The 23951-nt window shown below is 52.4% G+C and overlaps 1 protein-coding gene across 1 annotated transcript in view; it reads left to right on the top strand.

Moving 5' to 3' along the window:
* Positions 1-23951, top strand: part of LOC118792335 (T-lymphoma invasion and metastasis-inducing protein 2-like) — a 52783-nt gene that overhangs the window by 25688 nt on the left and 3144 nt on the right. The window contains exons 5-20 of the mRNA XM_036550167.1: positions 1724-1896; positions 3395-3619; positions 5334-5519; positions 5932-6078; positions 8924-8980; positions 11873-12040; positions 13028-13132; positions 13222-13300; positions 13461-13550; positions 13844-14101; positions 17287-17384; positions 20474-20668; positions 21648-21716; positions 22169-22294; positions 22378-22486; positions 23403-23582. Coding sequence (XP_036406060.1) covers positions 1724-1896; positions 3395-3619; positions 5334-5519; positions 5932-6078; positions 8924-8980; positions 11873-12040; positions 13028-13132; positions 13222-13300; positions 13461-13550; positions 13844-14101; positions 17287-17384; positions 20474-20668; positions 21648-21716; positions 22169-22294; positions 22378-22486; positions 23403-23582 — 2265 coding nt within the window. The remainder of the gene's footprint in view (positions 1-1723; positions 1897-3394; positions 3620-5333; positions 5520-5931; positions 6079-8923; positions 8981-11872; positions 12041-13027; positions 13133-13221; positions 13301-13460; positions 13551-13843; positions 14102-17286; positions 17385-20473; positions 20669-21647; positions 21717-22168; positions 22295-22377; positions 22487-23402; positions 23583-23951) is intronic.

Genomic DNA, 23951 nt, shown 5'->3' with positions numbered 1-23951 from the left:
ATGTTCAAAGGTGCAGGGGGGTGTGAGGGGGAGTGAGGAGCTAAGGATGTCATCATGTATTTATGCTCAAACGTGGGGGGTTAAGGGGGAGGCGTGGGTTTTAGGATATGTTAATGTACTCATGCTCAAACGTTGAGGGGTGGGGGGGGGGTGACACATGACATTTATGATGTTATAATGCGGTAGATTTCAAAATGTTATTGTACTTTATTGTACCTGAATTTACATTTCACAAGCAAGTACTGACTGCTTAACCAGCGGCACACTTTGTCATGCTAAAATTGCATTATTGTTAATGAGTAAAAATGGATTGTCCATGGTAATGTAGTATCCCTGTACTGTCAAATGATATTAGAGTAGTGGTGACTCTCGTAAGATAGTGATTTCTTTGTTGTATTTTTGCAGTTTGAGTTGAGTTTGTGGGAGAGGTACAGTGGTGGGGATCACACATCACACGGCAGCTCCATTCGTTTGAGAGCTGGTAGTGAGCTGATACCCTGCGTGCTCCTCGGGGGTTACGCTTGCATTACGGATATGTGGTGAAGCTCAGCGAGTGATTATACAGTGAGCCGGGTCACATTTCCAGGCTGAGAGCTCAGGAAGGCTTCCTCCTTCCTGCTGGAGCATCCCTTCTCAGTGAAACCTGAGGTGTCTGTGCTTTAACTGAAAGGAGGCTGTTGATAACACAGGAATGCCAATGGTGTCCCTTTAGTCTGCACTGTAAGGAAATCCCATTGTCACTGACACAGTGAGAAGTATGAGTTTGGTAAGCCGATACCGATGTGGTGGCAGGGAACGTTTGTCACACAGTGTGAGGTTTTGAGCCACACATTGTGTCCTTATTGCGGATCCTTTTCCATCTCATTTTGGTAAATATTACGCCCTGCCTGGGGACAGTAGGCACCTGGCTCACCTGCCCAGGTGTCGAGTGGCATGCCTGGGGTGTGAGATGGAGGCACTACCTGCTCCTCTGAAAGGGGCTGTCCTGCTCTCTGCGCTGCCGTGGAAACAGTAGTCATGACGACGTGACCGCAGGGCACTGGTCCAGGGCACAGAGGCCCCACATTTATGAGCAGCTGCCACTGACCGGAGTCCCCTGGGTTTAGCTGTCATCTGGCCTGTGGAAAAATCTCCTCCAGCTGTACTCTGCCTTTCTTAAGGGAACAATTAGCTTTATGATGTAAGGCTAAATGACACTTTAGCTTTTTGACCTTCACCAGTGTGCGGTACAGTCCTGTGTGTCGGTGCATGAGCCACAGTGCTCTCAGGACGGAGATGCATGAAGATGGATTTTCACTGTCCCTATAGGCGCGAGCAGGATTTGTCCAAAGACTCAGCATTTCAGATTTTGCAATAAGATTGTCTGAACATTTGTGAATGCTGAGGTCAGGTTTTTTATTAGTAGCTGAGTCTGTGTTTGCAGTGTTATTTGTGTTTGAATGAGCTGATGTTTGAGCTGGTTGAGCTCTGTTCTGCTGTAGTTTGAGCTGGTTGGGGTCTGTTCTGCTGTAGTGTGAGCTGGTTGGGGTCTGTTCTGCTGTAGTGTGAGCTGGTTGGGGTCTGTTCTGCTGTAGTGTGAGCTGGTTGGGGTCTGTTCTGCTGTAGTGTGAGCTGGTTGGGGTCTGTTCTGCTGTAGTTTGAGCTGGTTGGGGTCTGTTCTGCTGGTGTTTGAGCTGATTGGGCTCTGTTCCACCCTCTCTGACCACGCCCCTCTCTCCTGCAGGCTGCACACTCCGGTTCTATGAGACCTACGGGAAGAACACGCCTGAGCAGGACCTCTCCCCCTGCCACGCCCTGCTGGCTGAGGACAGCATCGTGCAGGCCGTCCCCGAGCACCCCAAAAAGGAGCACGTCTTCTGCCTGAGCAACGCCTACGGGGACGTCTACCTGTTCCAGGTGTGTGTGTCTCTCTCACCTGTACCTCTGAGCTATCTGTAACGCCTATGGGGACGTGTACCTGTTCCAGGTGTGTGTGTCTCTCTCACCTGTACCTCTGAGCTATCTGTAACGCCTATGGGGACGTCTACCTGTTCCAGGTGTGTGTGTCTCTCTCACCTGTACCTCTGAGCTATCTGTAACGCCTATGGGGACGTCTACCTGTTCCAGGTGTGTGTGTCTCTCTCACCTGTACCTCTGAGCTATCTGTAACGCCTATGGGGACGTCTACCTGTTCCAGGTGTGTGTGTCTCTCTCACCTGTACCTCTGAGCTATCTGTAACGCCTATGGGGACGTGTACCTGTTCCAGGTGTGTGTGTCTCTCTCACCTGTACGCCCGAGCTGCCTGTGGGGTGTGTTGCGGAGCAGGCTGGGTCTGTCCTCGGGTTTTCCTGCAGTGTGTGTGGCCTCTCATGCACTCCACACTGCGGTGCTGTACTGGACTCCGCCGTTCTGACTGTGCTAACGATGCAGATGGCCTGATAACGATCCAGTCCATAAACGAGAAGCAGGAGTGCTTAATTAGTGGGTATTTCAGCCCGCTTTGAAAGCGGACCACGCTGCTGTGTTTTATGGTGATTTTACCAGCCGCGGTCACTGGAGTGCTGCGCTCTGCTGTGAGATTAAAGGGAAGCCACAGTTTAAACAGAGAGCGCACACAGCCACCTCTGCCCCGCCCTCACAGACAGCAGCACAGTGACTGTTAGTTATTTTCATGGGTTGATAACTATAGGTGGGAACAGCTGTCTTGGTGATAATGAAGGTTTTCCTCATTCACAGCTCTGGAGCTGCAGGGTTGTGGATGGAGAGCATTTCTTAGAGGACTGACAGGAGAGAATCCAAACGTTCGCTGGAGAGTTTGCGTGTTTGTCTGTTTGTTGGATGTGTTGGTTGCTGATCTCATTTTTCACTGTGGGCATGCAAACAAGCACGCAAAGCGGTCAGGTCTGTTTTGCGTTCTCCACACCAGTTTACAAGCTCAGTGTTGAGCAAAACATTAAACTGCGCTCACAATGTGAAGCAGTGGTGGTTTGATTAGCTTATTGGAAGGGGTTTACCTCCTTACCAAATCACACTGTTAGGCTGGTAAGAAAACAGAGCGTTGCCCTGTCCTTCTGAGAGTGCGTAATCTCTGGTGTGCCGGCAGGTCTGTGCTTGGCCAAGATTTTAACACTTCAGGTGTGTTAAAAATCAGAGGGAGAGAAAGAGAGAGGAAGAGAGAGGTAGAGAGAGGGAGACAAGGAGAGAGGGAGAGATATGGAGAGAGAGACAGAGAGGGAGCTCCCCAGGGGTTCACAGATTCTCACTGTGCTGTCCCTCACTGTGTAAAGATAAGAAGAAAGGAGAAGAATAAGCTTTTCTAAAATGCTTTCACGCTGACTAACCCTTCCCCGCCCTGGGTGACTCCTCCGTCCCCTGGTTCTAACTCTCTGGGCCGGGTCGGTTTCACCCTTTCAGGCCAGCAGCCAGACGGACCTGGAGAACTGGGTGACGGCGATCCACTCAGCCAGCGCCTCGCTGTTCGCCAAGCGGCACGGGAGGGAGGACACGGTGCGGCTGCTCCGGAGCCAGACGCAGGGTCTGCTGCAGAAGATCGACATGGACGGCAAGATGAAGAAGATGGCCGAGCTGCAGCTGTGTGTGGTGAGCGACCAGAAGAACAGGAGGGCCATCGAGAGCCAGGTGAGAACACACACACGCACTCACTCACACTGATACGCAGAGGCACACACACACACACACACACACTGATATACACACACACACGCACTCACTCACACTGATACGCAGAGGCACACACACACACACACACTCTGATATACACACACACACACACTGATACACACACACACACGCACTCACTCACACTGATACGCAGAGGCACACACACACACACACACTGATATACACACACACACTCACACACACACTGATACACACACACACACGCACACACTCACACTGATATACACACGCACACACTCACACTGATACACACACACACACGCACTCACTCACACTGATAGCAAGAGGCACACACACACACACACACACACACTGATATACACACGCACACACTCACACTGATACACACACACACACACTCACACTGATACACACACACACACAGCAGCTGGGTTCAGGCAGGGACTGGCCCAGGAGGGTCAGGACACTGGTGTGTCTGCACGAGAGAGAGGAGAGAGGTTCCTAACCCTGCTCCCCCTTTCGAATCGCGGAGGCACAGTGGGAGGTGTAGGGGTGCGGCAGGAGGTGTGACTGCCCCCCGGCTTCAGATGAAAGGCCAGGAAAGGCCGGCGTGTTCACTTCCTGGGTGGAGCTCAAGATCAGACCCGCGGCACCCGGAGAGCTCTGCCCATACTGGCCTCATTCCGCACGCTGCCTCACTCCTGCCGAAATCACAGCCCCGCCCCCGCTCCAGCTGCTCCTCTCTCACCCCCCCCCCCAGGGGGTCTGCTTGAAATGAATCTTTTGCCGGCAAATTAAATTTCAGATTTTTGCATTTCAAATAGTCCAGCATCAGGCACCCAAGACAGAGATGGAGAGGAAGAAAGAAGTGTTTGAAGGAAGTAAAGAATGATCTAATATCAGAGAGAGAATGAGAGGGAGAAAGAAGGAGAGAGACAGAGACAGAAAGAGAGAGGGGAAGAAACATAACGAGAGAGAGATACAGTGAAACCCCGCCCCCCTCCCCCCTCCCTTTATGAGCTTTAAACATCTGATGAAGATGACATTGAAACCACAAGCCATTAACAGTCCAGAGGAGCTGAAAAGCTGTAATTACAGTAAGCGGTAGCAGTCAGTTTTAGATGTGTTGGCAGAGTCAGCAGCAGTCATGGGGGTACCCCGGTATCGTTTAACAGGGGAACACTGTGTCACAGTAACGACGCTGTGGTCTGTGCTGCGCCGACTGCCTCCAGCAGGAACCCCCAGCTGAGCTGGCGTTTCTCTGCGTGGAAATGATGTCTCACACAGTCTGAGTAAAACACGAGAGGTGGGTTAGTAAATAGGATCAGGACTTAATGAAGGTCAGTCTCCTCTGCATGGAAAACGTGAGCCTTTATCACCAGGATGCTCTCGTAAAACCAGAGCCCAGCCAGACAAATAAACCCCTCCTGGATAATTTACGCTGTGTGGGAATGCTCCTGGTTTTCCCAGAGCTTTGCTGTGGGTGTGCTTTGTTTGGGGGGTGGGGGGGGGGTTCTCTGTTCCTCGTCTCTCTCCTCACACACGTCAGGCAGGGTTTGGGGGCGGATTGCCCCCTCCCCCACCCGTCTTAGCAGCAGCACATCTGGAAGTGATTATAGCCCAGGAAGTGCCCCCCCTCACCCCTGCTCTCACCCCCTTGCCCTGCCCCACCCCCCCCGCCCCCACACAGATCCAGCAGTGGGATCAGAACCTGGAGAAGTTCAACGTGGACCTGTTCCGCCTGCGCTGTTACCTGGCCAGCCTGCAGGGCGGCGAGCTCCCCAACCCCAAGAGCCTCCTGGCCGCCGTCAGCCGCCCCTCCAAGATGGCCCTCGGTCGGCTGGGTCTCTTCTCCGTGTCCTCCTTCCATGCCCTGGTAAGCATGGAGCTGAAGGCTCAGCTCATTGGAATGGGCCTCTCTGTATCCTGCATGTCACTCAGAGTTTTGTATGCACAGAACATTAAACCTAAATGCAGACAATCCAACCTGATGGTTTTAACTCGCTCTGAAGCTTCAGTACAAAATTGTTTAGTTGTTGATTAATTAACCTGTATTCTCACTATGTAATACTGGTGTAATGCATTTACTGTCTTTAATCTGACCAGGGAGATGTGTTGTTCTTATGAGTATGTGAATCGTGCTCTCAATTTTGCGTGTTTGTTTTTGTATCTGTATTCGTGTGCGTGTGCGTGTGCGTGTGCGTGTGTGCGTGTGTGTGTGTGTGTGTGCGCGTGTGTGTGTGTGTGTGTGTGTGTGTGTGTGTGTGTGTGTGTGTGTGTGCTCTCAGATCTGCTCGCGGGACGAGGCCGCTCTGAGGAAGCGCTCTCGCTCGGTGTCCCAGGCCGTGAGGAGTAAGCGGCGGCTCTTCTCCTCTCTGAAGGGGCTGGACAGCCTGACCCGCCGCAGCCGGGACAAGAGGCAGCCAGTGACACAGGTACGAGCAGGGCTAGGCTGTTCTTAGCCCCGCCTACCACATGCTACGCTTCGTTCCACCCACCGCATGGGATCATGGGACACGCTGCACTATACTGCACTATAGGCCATTGTCAGAGCAGCCAGTCTTTTCTTGCAGTGATTTCACAACAAGCGTGTGCAGAGTCGCCCCGGAGAGCCCGGGTCCGGCAGGAGTCCAGGCCCCGTCTCTGGAATGGGGAGAGCGCATGTTTTTGTGAGGGAAGGTCTCTGTAAGGCCATCACTCCCGTGAACACAGCAGAGGCTTGTTTTTCCTGTCAGGTCGGAGATTACTCTCATCACTTATTGATGTGTTTTCCAGCTCGGCCCCCTCCTAAAGAATAGGGTGGCTATTTTTGGATCTGAGGGCCATATGGTCCCGATACAGCAGGCCAGCGTTGTCAGCATATGAGTGTCCACTGCTGCCAGATGAATATATCTCTCCCCTGCTACACTGAGAGGAGGCTTCCATCTTTAAAACGGAGTATCAACTCACACAACAGTTCTGTCTGAGAGCCCATGGCGTCCCCACTCTGACCCTTAGCGAGGCAAGCTAGTGATCTCCCAGAGTGCTGTGCGGCAATCTCTGCCCCTCCACGGAGATCTCTGCACTAGGTTCAAAAACAGTCTCCGCTTCAGCAGGGGACTGGCCAAACGCCAAAAACGCACAAAATGCCCCTCATCGGTCCCTTTTAAAAATTCATACTCTGCTCCTTCTTGACATATGTCGGGCGATTGGAGATCCCTCAAAAGCTGCGCCCTCTGTAATGGGCCCCAGTTAGACGTTGCATAATTTCATGGCGCGTGAGGAGGTGGTGACGGGCGAAGGGACAGAAATTGAACATGAATTATTAAAAGCCATATGTGGCAAACTGCAGCGAGCTGCAGAGGGCCCTGCGGGGACCGGCAGATGGTTTGTGTAAACCGCGGCGTCCGCTAATCATCCAAAGGGCCCTGCTTTCTGGAACCGGGCCTGGCCCACTTTTACAGTCATAACGGTAATACAACAAAACTGTATTAAAAAAAGCCTATTAATTACTCTGAGAGAGCTGCAGGCCGAGCCCGCCCTCTCTCTCACAGAGAGGGTCTGGGAAAGCGTTCAGGGGAGCGTTAGGTGGCGGAGGGAGGCCGAGAGTGTCATTCACCATTTGCTTCCTCCGCTTGAGTGCAGGAATCCGGAGGCCTGCTTTAACTGCGCCTTGCTGAGGACATAAAGGAGGTGTGTAAACCCAGCGGGACAGCGCTGTCTGCTTCTCAGCTCAGAGGCCGTAAACACGCGTCCCGTGCTGTTCATGTCGAACAGCCTTTTCCTGCAGAGCGGGGCCCTGCTTTCGCTTTGCGGTCGGGCCGGTTTCTCATTGCAAAGCTGAAATGCAGACGCTTGTCTTTGCTTTCAGAGCTTTACAACAGAGAAGCGTGTTCCTGCTCATGCCTCCTTCAGTGGACAGGGTGTAGAGTTCGAGCGGGGCAGGGTGTAGGCTGTGGGCAGGGCAGGGTGTAGAGTTCGAGCGGGCAGGGTGTAGGCTGTGAGCGGGGCAGGGTGTAGGCTGTGAGCGGGGCAGGGTGTAGAGTTCGAGCAGGGCAGGGTGTAGGCTGTGAGTGGGGCAGGGTGTAGGGTGTGAGCTGGCAGGGTGTAGGGTTTGAGCTGGCAGGGTGTAGGGTTTGAGCTGGCAGGGTGTAGAGTTTGAGCGGGCAGGGTGTAGGGTGTGAGCGGGGCAGGGTGTAGAGTTCGAGCAGGCAGGGTGTAGGCTGTGAGCTGGCAGGGTGTAGGGTGTGAGCGGGGCAGGGTGTAGGGTTTCAGCTGGCAGGGTGTAGGGTGTGACTAAGCCTGTAAGCCTGTGTGAGGGGGACAGCGTGTTCTCTCCTCTGGCAGTGATGAAGCTCTCCCTCTTCATTGCCCTCCACTCCTGTGCTGAGAAGCGCGGCAGTTTCATTTTGCAGAACACGCCCCCCCCCGCCTCCCCAGGGCTGACTTCACCCTGCGGGAACGCACCCCGATCCCGCGAAAACCCAGGGGCTTAGCATGACCCTGCCGATTGTGTCCCAGAGCATGCATACACGTGACTCACGCCCGTGCCTCAGCGGGGCCACCCCCCCCAACACGCAGGTGAATCAGTCCCGATCACACAGGGTCTCACACGCACCCACAGTCTCCAGGAACGCCTCCAAATTTCCGAGTGAGTCAGCGTTAGATATCCAGGAATTCTGGGGGGAAGGAGGCATTTCCCTCTGCTACCCACAGGATTCCAACACGAGTCCCTCTGTCTGTTTTCGGTTAAGGTCAGACATTTTTATCAGCTTCAGAGTGTGTGTGCTCAGTGCAGTTAGCATTATCTCTGTAGGTAGCTCCTGCAGTCGGCCCGGATCCGCTGGCCGTGTTTGGACTCAGCACAGCCATGGTGATGCTGGATCCGGGGAGCACCGAGACGGTACTCTCATCTCTCATTAGTTGCCCATGCCGGAGGCAGATGGGGCGGACAGCACCCACCGCAGCGGGGCAGACGGCAGGCTGGCGCTGGGGGAGTCAGAGTGGCTAGCCTGGCCGTGCTAGCGTAGCCGTTTCATGTGTTCACCTCCGGAGGCTGTAATTTCCTCACTCGCTACTCCACTCCTTATTTCCAGCAAACCTCAGACGTTTATTTTTACTCCAATCTGGGTGGAAATAGTATCAAAGCGGGTGGCTGAGCTGGGAAGGTTTTTAATTAAGTATGAAGTGGAAATGCGCTTCTTTTTATAGTGTTTGTGTTGGTCTGGGTTACCCCTGCTGGAAGCATGACTGTGATTATTTTTATGAGTGCGTATGTGTTTTTTTTTCTGTGTCTTGCAGATTTTCGAGAGTAATGGTGGAGGACAGCTGAGCCATCTTCCCCCCAGCAGCTCAGAGGTGAGCCAGACATGTGGCGCGAACCGATTGGCCGTAAACTCTCCGTATCACCCCCCCCCCCCACCCCGTTATGGCACTCTGATCGGGGAGGTGGGGGTGAATAAACAAACTTTATGAAAGAATTTGTGGAATAAGGGTGTCTCTCACGCTTCAGTGAGCAGAACAGCACAGTGAGCACAGGTATGAGCGTGGCCTACCTGTGCTACCTGCTACCTGTGGACACTGCGTTCCCAGAGCGATCTGGGGGGTGCGGTTCAGACAGGGAGTGGATACCTTGGGCCTGCTTTTAGGGGCGTCTCCTTAACAGCTGCTCGTTTAAGACTGGGAATCACTGCTGAGCATCCCTTTAATGAAGAATCTGAGCTCGGTAATCCACATCTGAGGGAGAACCAGCATGGCGTTAGGCACTGTCAGACCTATAAACGCCTGGTCTGGGGACATGGACTGAGGACCCAGCCTCCACTGTGGGATTCTGTATTAGGATGGGGTGTGTGGTAGGGATGAGGACTGGAGTCTGTGAGAACTGTTACTGTTCTTGCGTTAAACCTCACCCTTGTGTGACTACACTCTGAGGGTAGACAGTGTGTCTCATTCCGTCCCGTGGAGGTTGGGGTGGAGGCTGTCCCCTCTCTGGCCGCAGTGGGCTGTACCCCCGGGCTTGGTGGACAGAGTCGGGGTCAGAGTGGAAACCCAGAGCAGAAATGCTCAGAGCACGAGTCTGCCCTTTCAGGCTAATGGGCTGTAATGTGGTTACCGGCGTCTCATATGGAGTTAAAGTGCAGGCATTATAAAGATGAGCCGTGCTATTCCTGGAGGTGGCTTTCCCTGTCCCTGGGTGAGGACTCCTTTAGCTTTAATGAGGGGCTTGTGATTTTCCTATTAGATCAGTTCCACGCTCACATCTCACACCCACTCACACACGCGCTTTCCCTCCCAGTTAAACACAGAGCACCTTCAATCTCTCACCCGGCTGTTTTTAGCCCTGAGTCTCCCCCCCTCAGAGAGCCTCTCCCCTCTGTAAGGGTGCAGTTTGCCGCCCGGTTGTCCCGGGGTCTGGGTGCAGGGAAGATTAGGCTGTAATTGGTTTATCCCGGGCGCCCCTGTCGCGGCCAGCGTGGCGTGCTGCGGGGCCTCTTTTGCAGCTGTCACAGTGGGCTGGTGATTTGTTGATGCTATGGGGGAGACACACGGGGCCGCCACGTGCTGGGGGGGCACGTTGTTGGGGGGGAGGGGGGGGGGGGGGGGGGGCGTTCCTCACAGTGCTTCAACCGGAGCGAGGCCTCTCTGCTCCTTTCTGTCCTGTCTGCATCACCGGCCGTGAAATGCTCTCTGCTACCCCCAGGGGGGGCAGAGGTTTGGGTGGATGGCTGCAATCCCCCATGCAGTAGGAAGACAGACACCCCCCCCCAGGTCTGCCGTGGCCGAACAGGAAGTGACATGCGCGCAGACTTGGCAGAGGGTGGTGGAAAGCTGCCTGGGCCGTTTGCAGCTCTGTGGTCATGAATGAATGGATGCACAGTAACTCAGCTGCTGCAGGAGACAGCCGACTGTTCCAGCAGAACGTTCCAGCAGCATCACGCTGGGGGGGGTGCGGGGGGATGCGGGGGGGCGCGGGGGGGCCAAAGCAGCGCGTGCAGGGGGCACCCTGGGAGAAACACTGCAAGAAAAAAAACCCATTACCTCACAAACTGAAATGTATGCAAATGAATGAGGGAATAAACAGCTTTTTGTGTGTATCTGGAACAGTTTTTGGAAGCATATTCACCCGAACAGTGGCAGCCTTGACGGTACGCGGTACACGTGAGGCTGTTCCACCTCACGGACACGCGTCTCAGAGGCGATGAGTGCTCTCTCTCTCCCGGTGTTTCCACCCTTCAGGGCTTGATGTTATTGTTTGCTTTTCTCTTGCCAATGGGTGAGGACAGTCCCAAAAAAAGCCGGCCGTTGGGCCAAACCAAAGCACCTCTGTCCAAGGGGGTGTACCTAAGCCAGCTGTGTTGTCTCCTGTCAGTGAATTGGGACTCTTCCACTTGTAGAAGTCCCCCCTGCAGAATCAAAGCGCTGTGTTCTCTGAGAGTGACAGGGTGCTGTGCCGTCTGAGGGGATAAACGGCTCTGAGGTTTACAACGGCGCCAAGTGGCTTCCAGAAACACCAGCGTCTCTCGGCTGGGCCTCACACCAGCCAATACACAGCTGCCAGGGTGTGCAGCGGAACATCAGCTTTCAGACGGAAGTCAGTTGCTTTAGTTTGGTGCAGTTTTGCACATAGGTATTCCAATAGCTGTGCCATCTTGCGGGGTAAATTACACATATTCTATTTTGTTTTAATTTGGTGCGTCGTTAGCTTTGGGTCACAATCTTACTGTAATCCCTGCAATGCCTGAGCATGAAAAACCCTCACAGTGCAGACCCGGTCTGCCGTTCAGAGGCCTGAAGTCCCAACAACAATCAGCTGGCACAGAGTCAGCATACAGCACACAGAGGAAGTCCCGTATCTCCGATGACCATCTCTTACATCCTCGATCATGTGTCTGAATCCGGTATTATGGCATATATACTATTATACAGTAGATACCCCAGTAATTCCAGCACGTTACTAGCAGAGGGGACTATGCTATGAAATGCCCATTATTTGGGTTTTTGGTTTCTTAACATTAACATCAACCTATGTAATGCAACTGTCCAGGAATAGAACTCTTTTTCAACATATTTATTATATTAAAGTCAACGTCAATCATTCATTCAGTCTATTAATTAGATTAGATTAATACAGTCTCATAGTGACTCATATATGATAGAGAATTCCTGTGTGGATAAGTGTGATTTGTCATTTTCAAACAGTCCAGACTAAATTACTGATTGAATGTTTTTTCTTTTCCTCTATGGAAACAGAGGTTGGATGGCTTGGTTACCCAGTGCTCAACAGCACCACCTGAAGGCAGTCACTGGGACATCAGTTTGGAGACTCCAGCCTGTGTGGTGATGCCAGACAGCCAGGTCATCTCTGTGGCAGTGAAACAGGATCACTCTGTGGAGGAGGTGCTCACCCTGGCCTGCAAGGTAGGAGCACACAGGCGGAGATTTCACAGTGTCACACTCTTGAGGAGAGGGATGCATGTTATACTGTTCAAATGTTATACACACCTGTACAGATATACCGCGATTAACACAGCATCGGAGAATGAGGCTCTTTGTAACAAAGTCAGCATTTTTCTGGAAAACTGGAAACAGTTCAAAATGATTCAGACAAACCTGTGTTTTAAAATGAAACATGTTTTCTTACATCGTCTCAAGAAATTCAGCACAGAGAATGGAGATTCTCCTTTTTAATACCTGATTACCGTCTCCCCTAAATCCGTGAAGTCGCTTGTTCGGTTTTTGCGCGCAGTATCTCGTTGTGAGAGAACAGTGTTTCTTTGTGCCGAATCTCTCCGTGCCCCCCGGCCGCAGCTCACACACTGTGGGGGGGTCTTTGTTCGGGGGGGTGGTGGATGGCTCCTCATCTGTCACCACTCTGCCTCTCAGGTGGTGGAGCAGAGCTCACCTGCACACAGACAGCATGTTCATTACAGACAGGACACTGTGTCTATCATCACGCATACACACACACACACAAACACACACACACACACACACACACACAAACACACACACACAAACACACACACAAACACACAAACACACACACACACACACAAACACACAGCGTGTCCATTACAGACAGGACACTGTGTCTGTCATCACACACACACACACACACACACACACACACACACACACACACACACACACACACACAGACAGGCAGGTAAACACAGCCACACACAGGAGAAGGGACTGTGAGAATGAGCATGGTGCTGAGGGGGCTGCAGTGGGTTTAGTGTCCTGTAGATTGTGAAATGAGGGCCAGCTGCAGCTGCTCTGATTACAGCCCCTCTGTAAGCGAGTGTGAGGACGGCAGACCAACGCAGTGTAATGGGTAATTATGATTGTAATGTAACGTAATACAGTGTAATGTAATGTAACCCTGGTGCGGTCATTCTGCAGCTGAAGCAGCTGGAGCCCAGCCAGTACTGCCTGCGTCTGCGCAGACGGGTCGGGCAGAGCACCGAGCTCAGCACGCCTGCACCCAGAGACCTCGTCCTGGACCTGGTGAGACCCCCTGTCCCTCACAGCCACACTCCCAGCCCTCGGTCCAGCTCACAGCTCCCGGCTCACCCAGCCGCTTCTCTCCCTCACAGATTTACGACGAGCTGGAGGTCTGTCCCCTCAATGTGTACACCTTATGCATGTCACGTCCCACCAGCACAGTGGACTTCGGTGAGTCAGTCTGTATGCTCCATATGCTGAACCGTGAGCATTATGATCTGCCACAGATACAGGTGTCTGCTCTTTGTATGGAGAGTGCAGTGGTGCAGTGTACTGTGTAATATGTAAAATTGCGTTGCTGTGACCTTTGACCCCCTGGTGTGCCCGGCAGGGTTCGCGGTCACCGGCCATGTGGACGGATTTGGGAACAGCAGGGTCTTTGTCAGCGAGGTGCTCCCTGAGGGTCTGGCCTTCACCGAGGGTATCGTATTGATTTTGCTTTGAATTAATTATTAAATGCATAATTCAAACGCACAGTGGCAGCTGTCTCTCATTTCAGATGTTTGATCTTATAACTTTAATTTCATCCAGTCAATAGGACCCTTCATTTTATCTTTTTAAGGAAACACCACAGAGATTCAGTTTTAATGCCGTGGCCTAATGATGTAAGCTGCAAACCACCTGTTCTTCATTGTTCTCTCCACTCAGTGGAGGCTGCAGCTCAGAGACTGTTGTTTCCTCATTGGGTCTTATTGGGTCTGGCGCCCCCTGCAGGCCTGCGAGGGGGTGACGAGATCCTGGTTCTGAACGGGAGGAGTGTGTCCACGCTGGACTTGGGTCTGATGCAGACCCTCTTCAGCGAGCAGACGCTTAACCTGACTCTCCGACGAGAAGACACCGCTGCAGGAGACCAGAACTCCGCCTGGCCCGAGTCCGACCCGAACGGCCTCTGCCAGCCCATCCCGCCCCCCAGCCAATCACAGCTGCTGGAGGAGTTCCTGGAGCAGCAGGGGGCCGCCCAGGTGATCTCAGGTGAGGGAGTGCTGGCCCTGATAGGCTGTGACACGGTCTCTCAGCTCCGCAGTGACCTTAAAACGCAGTCCTGCATCTCCGCTCTGCTTACGAACTTCTAACACAAGCTGTCAGGGCAGTATACAGTGTGCTGCTGCAACCGAGTGCTGTGCAGTTATCCAAAAAATTTCATTTCAGTTCAGGCACTTCAAATATGAAAATAAATAGAAAGTCAGCCAGGACATCAGTCACAAAGTTTAGAAGAATGCTCTGAAGACAGTGGCCAGATTTAAATCTTGCTTTGCCAAATCCTTACATGAAATGTTTCTGCTCTTTAAGGGTGCTAAAATGTGGGGTTGGGAATGGCTGATTTTCGTGTATTTTCGAGCCTCATAGTTGTTTTGAGAACAATTGGGTCTGTCTGAAGCATTTCCTCAACAAATCTGCAATGTTGTAAAGCCGGTTTAGCGTTGGAGTCTCTTGGCTGGATGTCTGTTTGCTTTGTGTGCTAAATCTGCGGCTCTCTATTCAACGGCAGCACGGTGGAGTCTATTTACAGCACTGCAGGATTGCTATTACAAAGCAAAGATGGTGACTTTGGGAAAGAAATGTGTATTTTTATTCAAGTATGCAAAGTGACGGTCATTTGAAGAGCACTCTTACATTTTTGACAAAGACATTAAAACCACAAGCAGATGGATGTGGATCCCTGGGTAGTCGGTCGTCCGCTTTGCCCGGCCTTCAGAAGACAATTCACTCGAAAGCAGCGTGCCAGGCCCAGCCACACAGAAAGCCTGCGACTTTCACAGGCGGAACTGTGTCAGGTTATAGCTTGTGACGCACTGAGAGAGGTTAGTTTTGTCATTATGATGCGTGTGTCGGAGGGCAGTGTGGTGCTGGGGTTGGCGGGCAGTGTGAGGTACGGTTCCCAGCGCTGTGACCTCTCTGGTGCGGTCACTCTGGGTGAGTGACGCCTCTGTGGGGCCTGCGTGGGCACCGGACCAAGCCTGCCAGCAGAGAGAGCTCTGCTCGGCAGCAGCTCTGTAGATTACTGCAGGCGACATGGCTTTATTTCTTTTAAACTGGTGATTTATGTGAGGATCAGGGTAAGACCTGCTGTCTATGAATCATTTGCTTATTTTGTCAGTTAGCAGACAGTGTTGGTGCTGAATATTTAAAAGAAATCCTGGTTTAAAGCTTCATGAAATTTCATAAGCATTTGTAACACCTGCTGTAATCTGTTGTTCTCAGAGAGGAAAGTGCTTGTGGCAGTTTGATTCACAGTTGATTCACATACGCGTACCACAGTGGCGAACGCATATGCAGACAGTCTGAAAGGCAGTTTGTCATTTCATTAGTCCCAGGATATGAAAGTGTCAGAGGGACGTAAGTGCAGAGCCTCACGGAGTGGATTTGTTTAAATACAGCTGCTCTTCCTCCTCCATGTTTCAGGAGAGCAGTAGTACGGCGGCCATATTGTTCACAGGCATTGCGCTTCCTGTCACCTGACAGGAAACGCTGGCTGCTGTTCCCTTCCCCTGTAAGTGTACTGTTTCCCCCTGTCCCCCACTCCTGTGTGCTGTGATAGGGAGGTAGACCTCAGCACAGGGAGGTACATCTGTACCACGTTAACGTTACTGTAAAAACACTGTTGTGGTGCTGTGCCAGAGGGTGAAGTACTGGGGTCCAGAAACTGCGTGCCTGCGTTGAGACTGGGCTTAGAGTATTCCTTTAGTGATTTTAAAAATTAGGGATGCTGATCCTATTATTTGATAGACATGCATTTTTAAGTTAGTTTCTGAGTTTCTGCTTACCAGCACCTGATAGGGAGGGTGTGGAGCAGGTAGATTTTTGTATTTTTTGGAGTTCACTTTCTTCATTTGTTTTTTTGCCGGTATGAAAACTCCCAAGAGCTTATGCGGGAGCAGTCTGCAGCATATACAAGGAATGTGTGCTTTCTCTCCTCAGCCACTAGAGGGCAGATTGAAGCAGCAGCACATACCTAAGCCAGGCAGACCCTGACGGGGCAGATTCATTGGGCTATAATAAGAAAATGAAGCATGGTGATTGGCTAGGCTTGGGTGAGCAGAATGTAATTGCTCCTGCTGTTTTAATTATGAGAAGGAAATGATTGATGATCGTTTGTCTCAAACACAGCGGGGTCAACTTGTGAAAATGGCTTTCAGAGGGACACGGCTATTCATAGCAGTGTGGGAAGGGAAACAAGACGGTTCTGTTTGGAAATGTAATATTACCCTGGGATGCTTCTATTATGAGAATGGGATTATTATGGTAAACTAATCAGGTGAGGTATTCATGCAAATTGCACAAGTTTAAGTGTGATATTTCTCTCTCTCTCTCGAGCGCAGTGCTGACCCTCTAGGGGGATCGTTGTGTTGCAGAAATGCAATCGGGGCTTGACTGCTGTGACGTCACTTCACTTCCACGCTGTGGGGGCGGAGCTTGGCACGCTGTAACACTCATTTCCACAGTGATTGGCAGGCCCAGAACATGGCTGTTTCTCGATGGAGAGTTCCCCTGGCATCGTGCTCCTGAATGGGCTCTGAGCACTCTGTGCGGGGGAGACTCACTCTGCAATGCTTTGGCGTTTTGGTGCGTTGACCTCGTTGTGCTAATTACACCGGGTATGTTTTGAAGCCCCCTCGGTGTGCTGTCAGAGTGCGGCAGAGGAGCCTGGGCCTGTAGGTGTGCGTGACGCTCAGCCCTCTTCCTCAGGCCCTGGGGAGAGAGGAGAGAAGCCGCTGAATCACTCCTGCTCTCAGGGGAGCGGGAGTAATCAGATCGGTGCTTGTTTAATCCGGTCTGATGCTTTAAGTGCCCTCAGAGTGCGTTTCTGCGGGTCTGCGGAGGTGCCTCGCTGCCATATGTTCCCCAGCAGCCCGGTCTCTGTCTGGCAGGCAGGAAGGAGCTTAATACCCATTAGTGGATTATGACTGTGTGAAGTGCTGCAGAACCACCTCTGAGCCCACAGTGCTGTAGTGTGAAGCATTCCGTGTTCCGTGCTGATATCCTGGCTGTGTAGAGCGGGCATTAGGTCTGGGGGGATTGACTCTGTGTTGTACTCCATTTGGAATTATACTGGTGCAACTGTGTGTGTTTGACATTGCCTGTAGAGGGCGCTGTGGTCATTAGAACAGGGCTAAAAGTAACATGGTGAGTAAAAGTTCTGCTGATCCTCTCTGCAGATGTGTCTCGTGTCCCGGATGGTGGTTCCGTGGGGCCTGGTTCTGAGGATGGCCCGCTGCACCTTCGACCCAGTAACGGGACGGACCAGGCGGGGAAGGTAAGAGGGGGCGTGGCCCAAACTCCCCACTGCACTGTACATGCTGTGCTGCTGATGAGAATTCTGTGCACCATCGCCTCCTTGCAGTGTGGGAGAGGTTTCAGTGTGTGTGTGTGTGTGTGTGTGTGTGTGTGTGTGTGGAAAACAAAAGGCTTGTATGAGCTTTGTCGGGTCACAGGTCAGATCAGTAACGTTTGAATGGCAGAAAGGCAGTACACCCAATCACAGGTCACTCCCAACCATCACCTGCAGCTGTTTCTCTCGTTTCCACTGTGAAGAGTAGCCAGTCCAGTCTCGTACCCGGGCCTTTGATGGTAACAGTGGACAATGTCATCTGTTGCAGTGAAATGTCCTCATACATATCGGACATGAACCAGTCACACTTTCACCATAAACACTTGGGTCAGTCAGTTCTCTTCAGTAATAACCGCTGCTTGCATGCAGCAGGTGGAGGGAATTTCTTTATATTGGGAATAAAATTCTGCCTCCGCTCGGACGGACGCAGATTCTGCCGAAGTGAGTTCTGTCCACCGGAGTTTGAGCTGAGACAGACTGCGGTGTCAGTCAGTGACATGGAGCAGATCTCAGATCTCACGGCTCATCCACCCCCTCCTCTCAGCTCCCTGTCTGGGGGTGACAGGCTGGTCAGAGCTGGCAGCCGGAGCTGGAGGAAGCCGAGGTGTCAGGGGACAGCTGTGCTGTGTCTGCCTGCTGCGGAGGCCACGCTTGGGGGCTGCTGTCTCACTCCAGTGGGAGGCTCCGGGTCACGGCCTCCAGAGGGGCCGGAGGGGACAGGGGGCACCTCTGTAAGGAGGGGGGCAGGTGTCCCCATGTGCTCTGTAGCATCTATGCTCCTTATGTTCCACCTGCTGTGAAAACAACATCGCTACCCGCTTCAGGCCAGGACCTCACCTTTCAGCAGGTCTTTTCCGGAATCACTTACAGTACGTTATTGTCATGTAGCAGATGCTCTTATCCAGAGCGACCTGTATATATACAGCTGGTTTCAATTTTATCCATTTATACAGCTGGATATTTACGAAGGCAATTCTGGGATAAGTACATTGCTCAAGGGTACAGCAGCAGTGAACAATTTGAACAAGCAACCTCTCAGTCCCCTGCTCCTTACCACTACACCATACTGCTGGCCACTTGAAGAATCATTGATCTTTTCATTATAACCTGTTGCAGACAGTAAGGCACTGCTGCAAAATTAACCATTTTAGCGCTGTTTTGTATGAACTGGCAGGTTAAAAATCCACTCACACTCAGCTGAGGCCCGGTGTCTATCGCGTGTGATCCCCCCCCTCCAGCCTCTGTGCTGGACCTGTACCCCATCACAGTGGGCCTCCAGCCCCCAAAATGCAGTCCCTACCACCCAGTCAGGCCCGGCAGGCGGGGCACAGGCGTGGAGGTCAGGTGTGCTAAGTCCCTGAAGGGAACATATGGGCCTGGGCGGGCGGGTAATCCGGGCTTACTCCCGGCGCATGTCGCGGGAGAGCGGTGAGGAGCAGGGGATTGGGCTGGATTAATGGCAGGCAGGACAGAGCGGGCAGACACGCCGCACACCGCCCTCCACAGCCGCCCGCCCGAGCAGCCCTCCCCTGGGCCCCCCGGCCCCCGCCCCGGCCTCGCCATGTGCTGGCTGTGGTCTGAGGAAGGCCAGGAGGAGGAGGAGGAGGAAGAGGAGGAGAAGGAGGAGGACTTCTTCATCCTGGCGTTCCTGTCTCTCAGCCGCACGCTCAAGGACAAGCTGGCGCGTCTGCTGGAGGGCGTGGCCGCCTGCATCGTTGACCAGATGGCGTCAGAAGGGACCGTGCTCCTGGTAACGCCCGGCCTGTGTCTCAATCGCTCGCTCGGAGCTGTCTGCGGTGGTTTTGGTTATGCCGGTGCTAAAACTCGGCTTGTGTCTGAGTGTCTGTGACTCTGAGGTGTCTGTTGAGGTTTTGGTTATGCCAATGAAAACCATCAGCCTGTATCTGAGTGTCCGTGACTCAGAGTCTTCAGACTCAGCTGTATATTGTTTTTTGGTAATGTGAATAATAAGGCCTGTATCTGAGTCAGTGTCTGTGTCTATGTCTCTGTGACTGCAGTTGTCTGTGGTGTTTTTGATTATGCTGATGGTAAGGACTGGCCTACATTTGGTGGAGCTACTTTGTTGTCACTGTGGTGCTGTAAGAGTATTCACCCTTGACAGGTCGTTAGAGCAATGTGTTTCATTACTGAAAGACTCTCACACAGAGACTCCTCTGAGACGTGCAGGAAGAATAATTTTTAGAGTGTAATAAGCAAGGCCATAAAGACAGCCAGCTCTTGGTTGGCGTGGTCTTTATTTTGATTTAAGTACTCTTTGTTCATCAAGAAGTAAAAAGCACAGTAGCCCTGAGCTTCAGGGTGAAATATGGGTTTTTGTTCAGGCTCTTGTTACACTTGGGCGGGTCATTCTGTGGAGAGGAATGGGCAAAGCTCATATCCTCACATCCCTGTATATCTCAATGTTGTAGCTCGCTGTCCTATATGGCCTTCACTGAAGATCAATATTAATGGTTTGTTAAATCTAATTCTCTGAAGAACAGTGTATTTGAGACAGTAGTTACCAAATTCCTTTGTGTAACCTTTGTGTAGCGTAGTTAGCCTCCGCCTTAGCATGTAGCGTCTGCCTTAACATGGATTGAGAGGTCCATCCATCAGGTCCTTGTGCGCTGTGGGGCCATTTGGCCAGCACACTGGCTGGTACTCCATACCACCACCCCACACTACTGCCCCACACCGCTGCTTTTTATTGCTGCCCCACACCGCTGCCCCACACTGCTGCCCTGGGGTGTGTTTACTAGTTTGTTAGTTCCATTGTTTATGAGTTCTGTAAGTCCTGTTAGGTGTTGAGGGCTCTGATGCAGGGCTTGTGCTGCGTGCTGTAACGTGTGCTGCGTGCTGTAACGTGTGCTGCGTGCTGTAACGTGTGCTGCGTGCTGTAACGTGTGCTGTGTGCTGTAACATATGTCTTGCATGCAGAGACCAGTAGGTGCTACTTGCTGCATTGCGTGGTCTGAAACGTGAAGTAACCCAGACCCCTCCTCTCTTGCCCCCAGACCGTGGAGACCGTCTGCACCGTGTACCACACCTTCCAGGAGACCCCCGTGGGCGTGGCCGAGGCCCAGAAGGAGCCGCCCACCCGCAGCCCCGATCCCGACCCTGCCCGGCCCTGCCCCCGCCACATGTCCGTCACCGAGAGGCTGCGCAAGGTCATCCAGGAGCTGCTGGACACAGAGAGGTCCTATGTCAAGGTGCAGTACGGGCGGGGCCATCAGGGGGCGCTCACGGGTCACCTGCTGTGGGTGAGGGGAGGGGTGTACGGGAACATGTAAATTTCCAGGATTTCCAAGAAGCTGTATCTTCTTAAAGGAACGCTGTGCACACACCGGACAAGCATACCTTACGCGACCTTCATTTAGTAGACGCTCTTCCCCAAAGCTACATGCATACATACAGCACACTACAGTTTTATCCATTTATACAGCTGGATATTGACTGAGGCAGTTGTGGGTTAAGTACCTTACCCAAGGGTACAACAGTGCCCTAACGGGGAATCGAACCAGCAACTATTCGGCTCTGAGCCCTGCTGTCCGTCTCTATGCCACACTGCTGTCCCGGTGCTGTGTATTATGCGTTATACATTTCTATTACTTATATTACTATGTATTGTGTTCCCTGTTATGTATTATGAAATAAGCCCCTGATGCTCATTATGGCTGAACTGCGCTGGTGTTCAGAGCATCCTCTGGCTGATGGCATTGCGGGGATGTGTGTGTGTGTGTGTGTGTGTGTGTGTGTGTGTGTGTGTGTGTGTGTGTGTGTGTGTGTGTGAGAGTGATGAGGTTTGAGAGGGAGTACCTGCAGGACAGGCTCAGCATTGCCACAGATCAGCCTAATGAGCAAAACAGCCCTTAAACACACGCTGTCCGAGGCAGCTGGCCGCTGTCTGAGAACGGCCCTCTGGGGGGGGGGGGTGCTGCTGCTCTGTCCCGAGGAGAAATGCCAAAAATGAGGCCATGTAGCGCTGTTTAAATCAGACAGCGCTTTCTGGCACAGGCAGCCGAATCTCCCCACGAGCTGTTCTGCTCAAACGGAGATAATTGGCTCGCCCCGGTGTGCGGTCTGGTTCCATCCCAGAGTGTGTGCTGATTCGACAGGTAAACTGATTGCTTGGTTGTGCTGTTTGGAGTGGGTGAAGCTAACCCCCCCATGCTCTCCGTCCCCCCCCAGGACCTGAGCTGCCTGTTTGAAGTCTACCTGAAGCCCCTGCAGGAAGAGACCTTTCTCAGCCTGGATGAGGTATAAGTCCATAGCACACCACACGGAATGGCTCTGTGAAGCTATTTACTCACTGCTGTCATGAATACTAACAACAGAGGATTCAGTGCAGTGGTGCCCTGGAGCCAGTGTAGCAGAACAGCCACTCATAAAGCCTTCCTCTGAGGGAAGGTGTCTGCATGGGAAATGCTGGATAAGAGAAAGGAAGTCTAATCTCACAGCACAATAACGAGCTTGTCATTCCTGTCAGTTATTTACACTATGTGACTGTGCAGTTTGCATTGTTCTCTGATTCAGGTCTGATTTGGCTCTGATTCAGCTGTGATGCAGCTTTGATTCGGCTCTGATTCAGCTGTGATGCAGCTTTGATTCAGCTCTGATTCAGCTGTGATGCAGCTTTGATTCGGCTCTGATTTGGCTGTGATGCAGCTCTGCTTGGGCTCTGACTTTGCTCTGATCTCCCCTTCTCACAGATGGAGTCTCTGTTCGGCAGCCTGCCGGAGATGCTGGACTTCCAGAGGGTGTTCCTGCAGACCCTGGAGGAGCGCATTGCCTCGTCCCCAGACTTCAGCACCCTGGAGACCCCCGCGCAGTTTAAGGTTAGGAGCCCCTCCGAGTTCGCTGTCAGTATTTGAGGGTGTTTTCAGGAGTGACCTTGTGACTTTTCTCTCCCTGGTTCCAGAAACTTCTCTTCTCGCTGGGCGGCTCCTTCCTCTACTACGCTGATCACTTCAAGCTCTACAGCGGGTTCTGTGCCAACCACATCAAGGTCCAGAAGGTTCTGGAGAGAGGTACGTAGAGCATCGGTTCTGAAGGGGGTGTACTCTCTCCTCTGACACGGGGGTCTGGCTCTCCCAGAGAGCCTTTCTGTATCCCGCCATCTTAGGGCTGTCATGATTGGCAGAGATATGTATGCTGTCCCACCCTGGCTTTCTGCATCTAGCCACTATTTCATTCACTGCGGTTTCACGGTCCTCCTTCAGACTCCTGACGTCTGAAACATTATTGACGTCGGTGTGCTGCAGCTCAGGTTCTCAGATTTTCTGCTTCCTGCAGATAAGGTGGCCATTGTGGAATGGCAGAGATTAGCTGCCGAGCGGGCAGAGACTCAGGCAGCCCTGTTTGTCTGTAAAGAGCAAAGCCAGTAACCACCCACAGAATACTGTGATCAGTTTGTAGCCAGGGTACCATGGGCTTGTGGATGTTGTCCTTGATTAACGTCCCCCGCTGCCTGGTCTTGTTTCCGTTTTTGGGTTAAGCTGCCTTGTGTTAAATGAATGTAACATTTAGGCACTGGCCGGCGCTGGTGTAGTCATGCACCCGGTGGGACCCCTGTCCCAGAAACAGGTGCTTAAGGCACAAAACTGGCTTTTAAAGTCAGTCCTGAAGTTACCAGAGCCCAGAACCTCTCTAGGGCGATCGATCGAGGAAGAAGGCCAGGGGCTGGGAACGCAGCCAACCTTTTAATGAAGAGCATTAAGTCCAGTGAGTGTTTCATGTCTAGAAAGCGTCAGTGGTCTAATGACTGCCCCCTGGTGGAGAATCAGCGTGTCACACCTCCCCAGAGCCCCCGCACTGCGAGGGCAGTAAGCAGAGTCCCCCAGGCCACCGGGAGCGGCAGCTCTCAGACCGGCTGTGATGAAAGGACTGAATAATAACCACCTCTTGCATCAGCTTCATCACTTATTCATCTGTCCCCTCCTGAAGCAAAGACAGACAGAGCCTTCAAGGAGTTCCTGGAGGCGAGGAACCCCACGAAGCAGCACTCCTCCACGCTGGAGTCCTACCTGATCAAACCCGTGCAGAGAGTGCTGAAATACCCACTGCTGCTCCGAGAGCTGGTGTCTCTGACCGACAGCGACAGCGAGGAGCACTACCACCTCACAGGTACACACACATACTTACACACGTGTGCGCACACACACACGCACACGCACACATACACACACACACGCTCATACTGAACAGACTTGCACATACGTCACACATGCACACAGAAACAAACATACAGACTGGAAGTCCTGTCTGAGGGCCAGTAGGGGGCAGTCTTCCCCTGGGCTTTATATGAAATCAGCAGGAACGCTGTGAGTGAGGGCCGAGGTCCTGACTCCTGCTCTGGTTAGTTAAGATCCCACTTACTGCATAGAGTAGTGGGTTCCCTGGTGTCCTAGTTAATTTATAATTAGGTGTTTTCAATCTCATCATCTAATAATCTCACAGGATTATTTGACTAATTCACCCTCCCCACACACACCC

Source organism: Megalops cyprinoides, chromosome 17 (genome assembly GCF_013368585.1).
Source record: "Megalops cyprinoides isolate fMegCyp1 chromosome 17, fMegCyp1.pri, whole genome shotgun sequence".
NCBI classification, from domain to species: domain Eukaryota; kingdom Metazoa; phylum Chordata; class Actinopteri; order Elopiformes; family Megalopidae; genus Megalops; species Megalops cyprinoides.
This window is presented reverse-complemented; position numbering and strand designations above follow the sequence as displayed.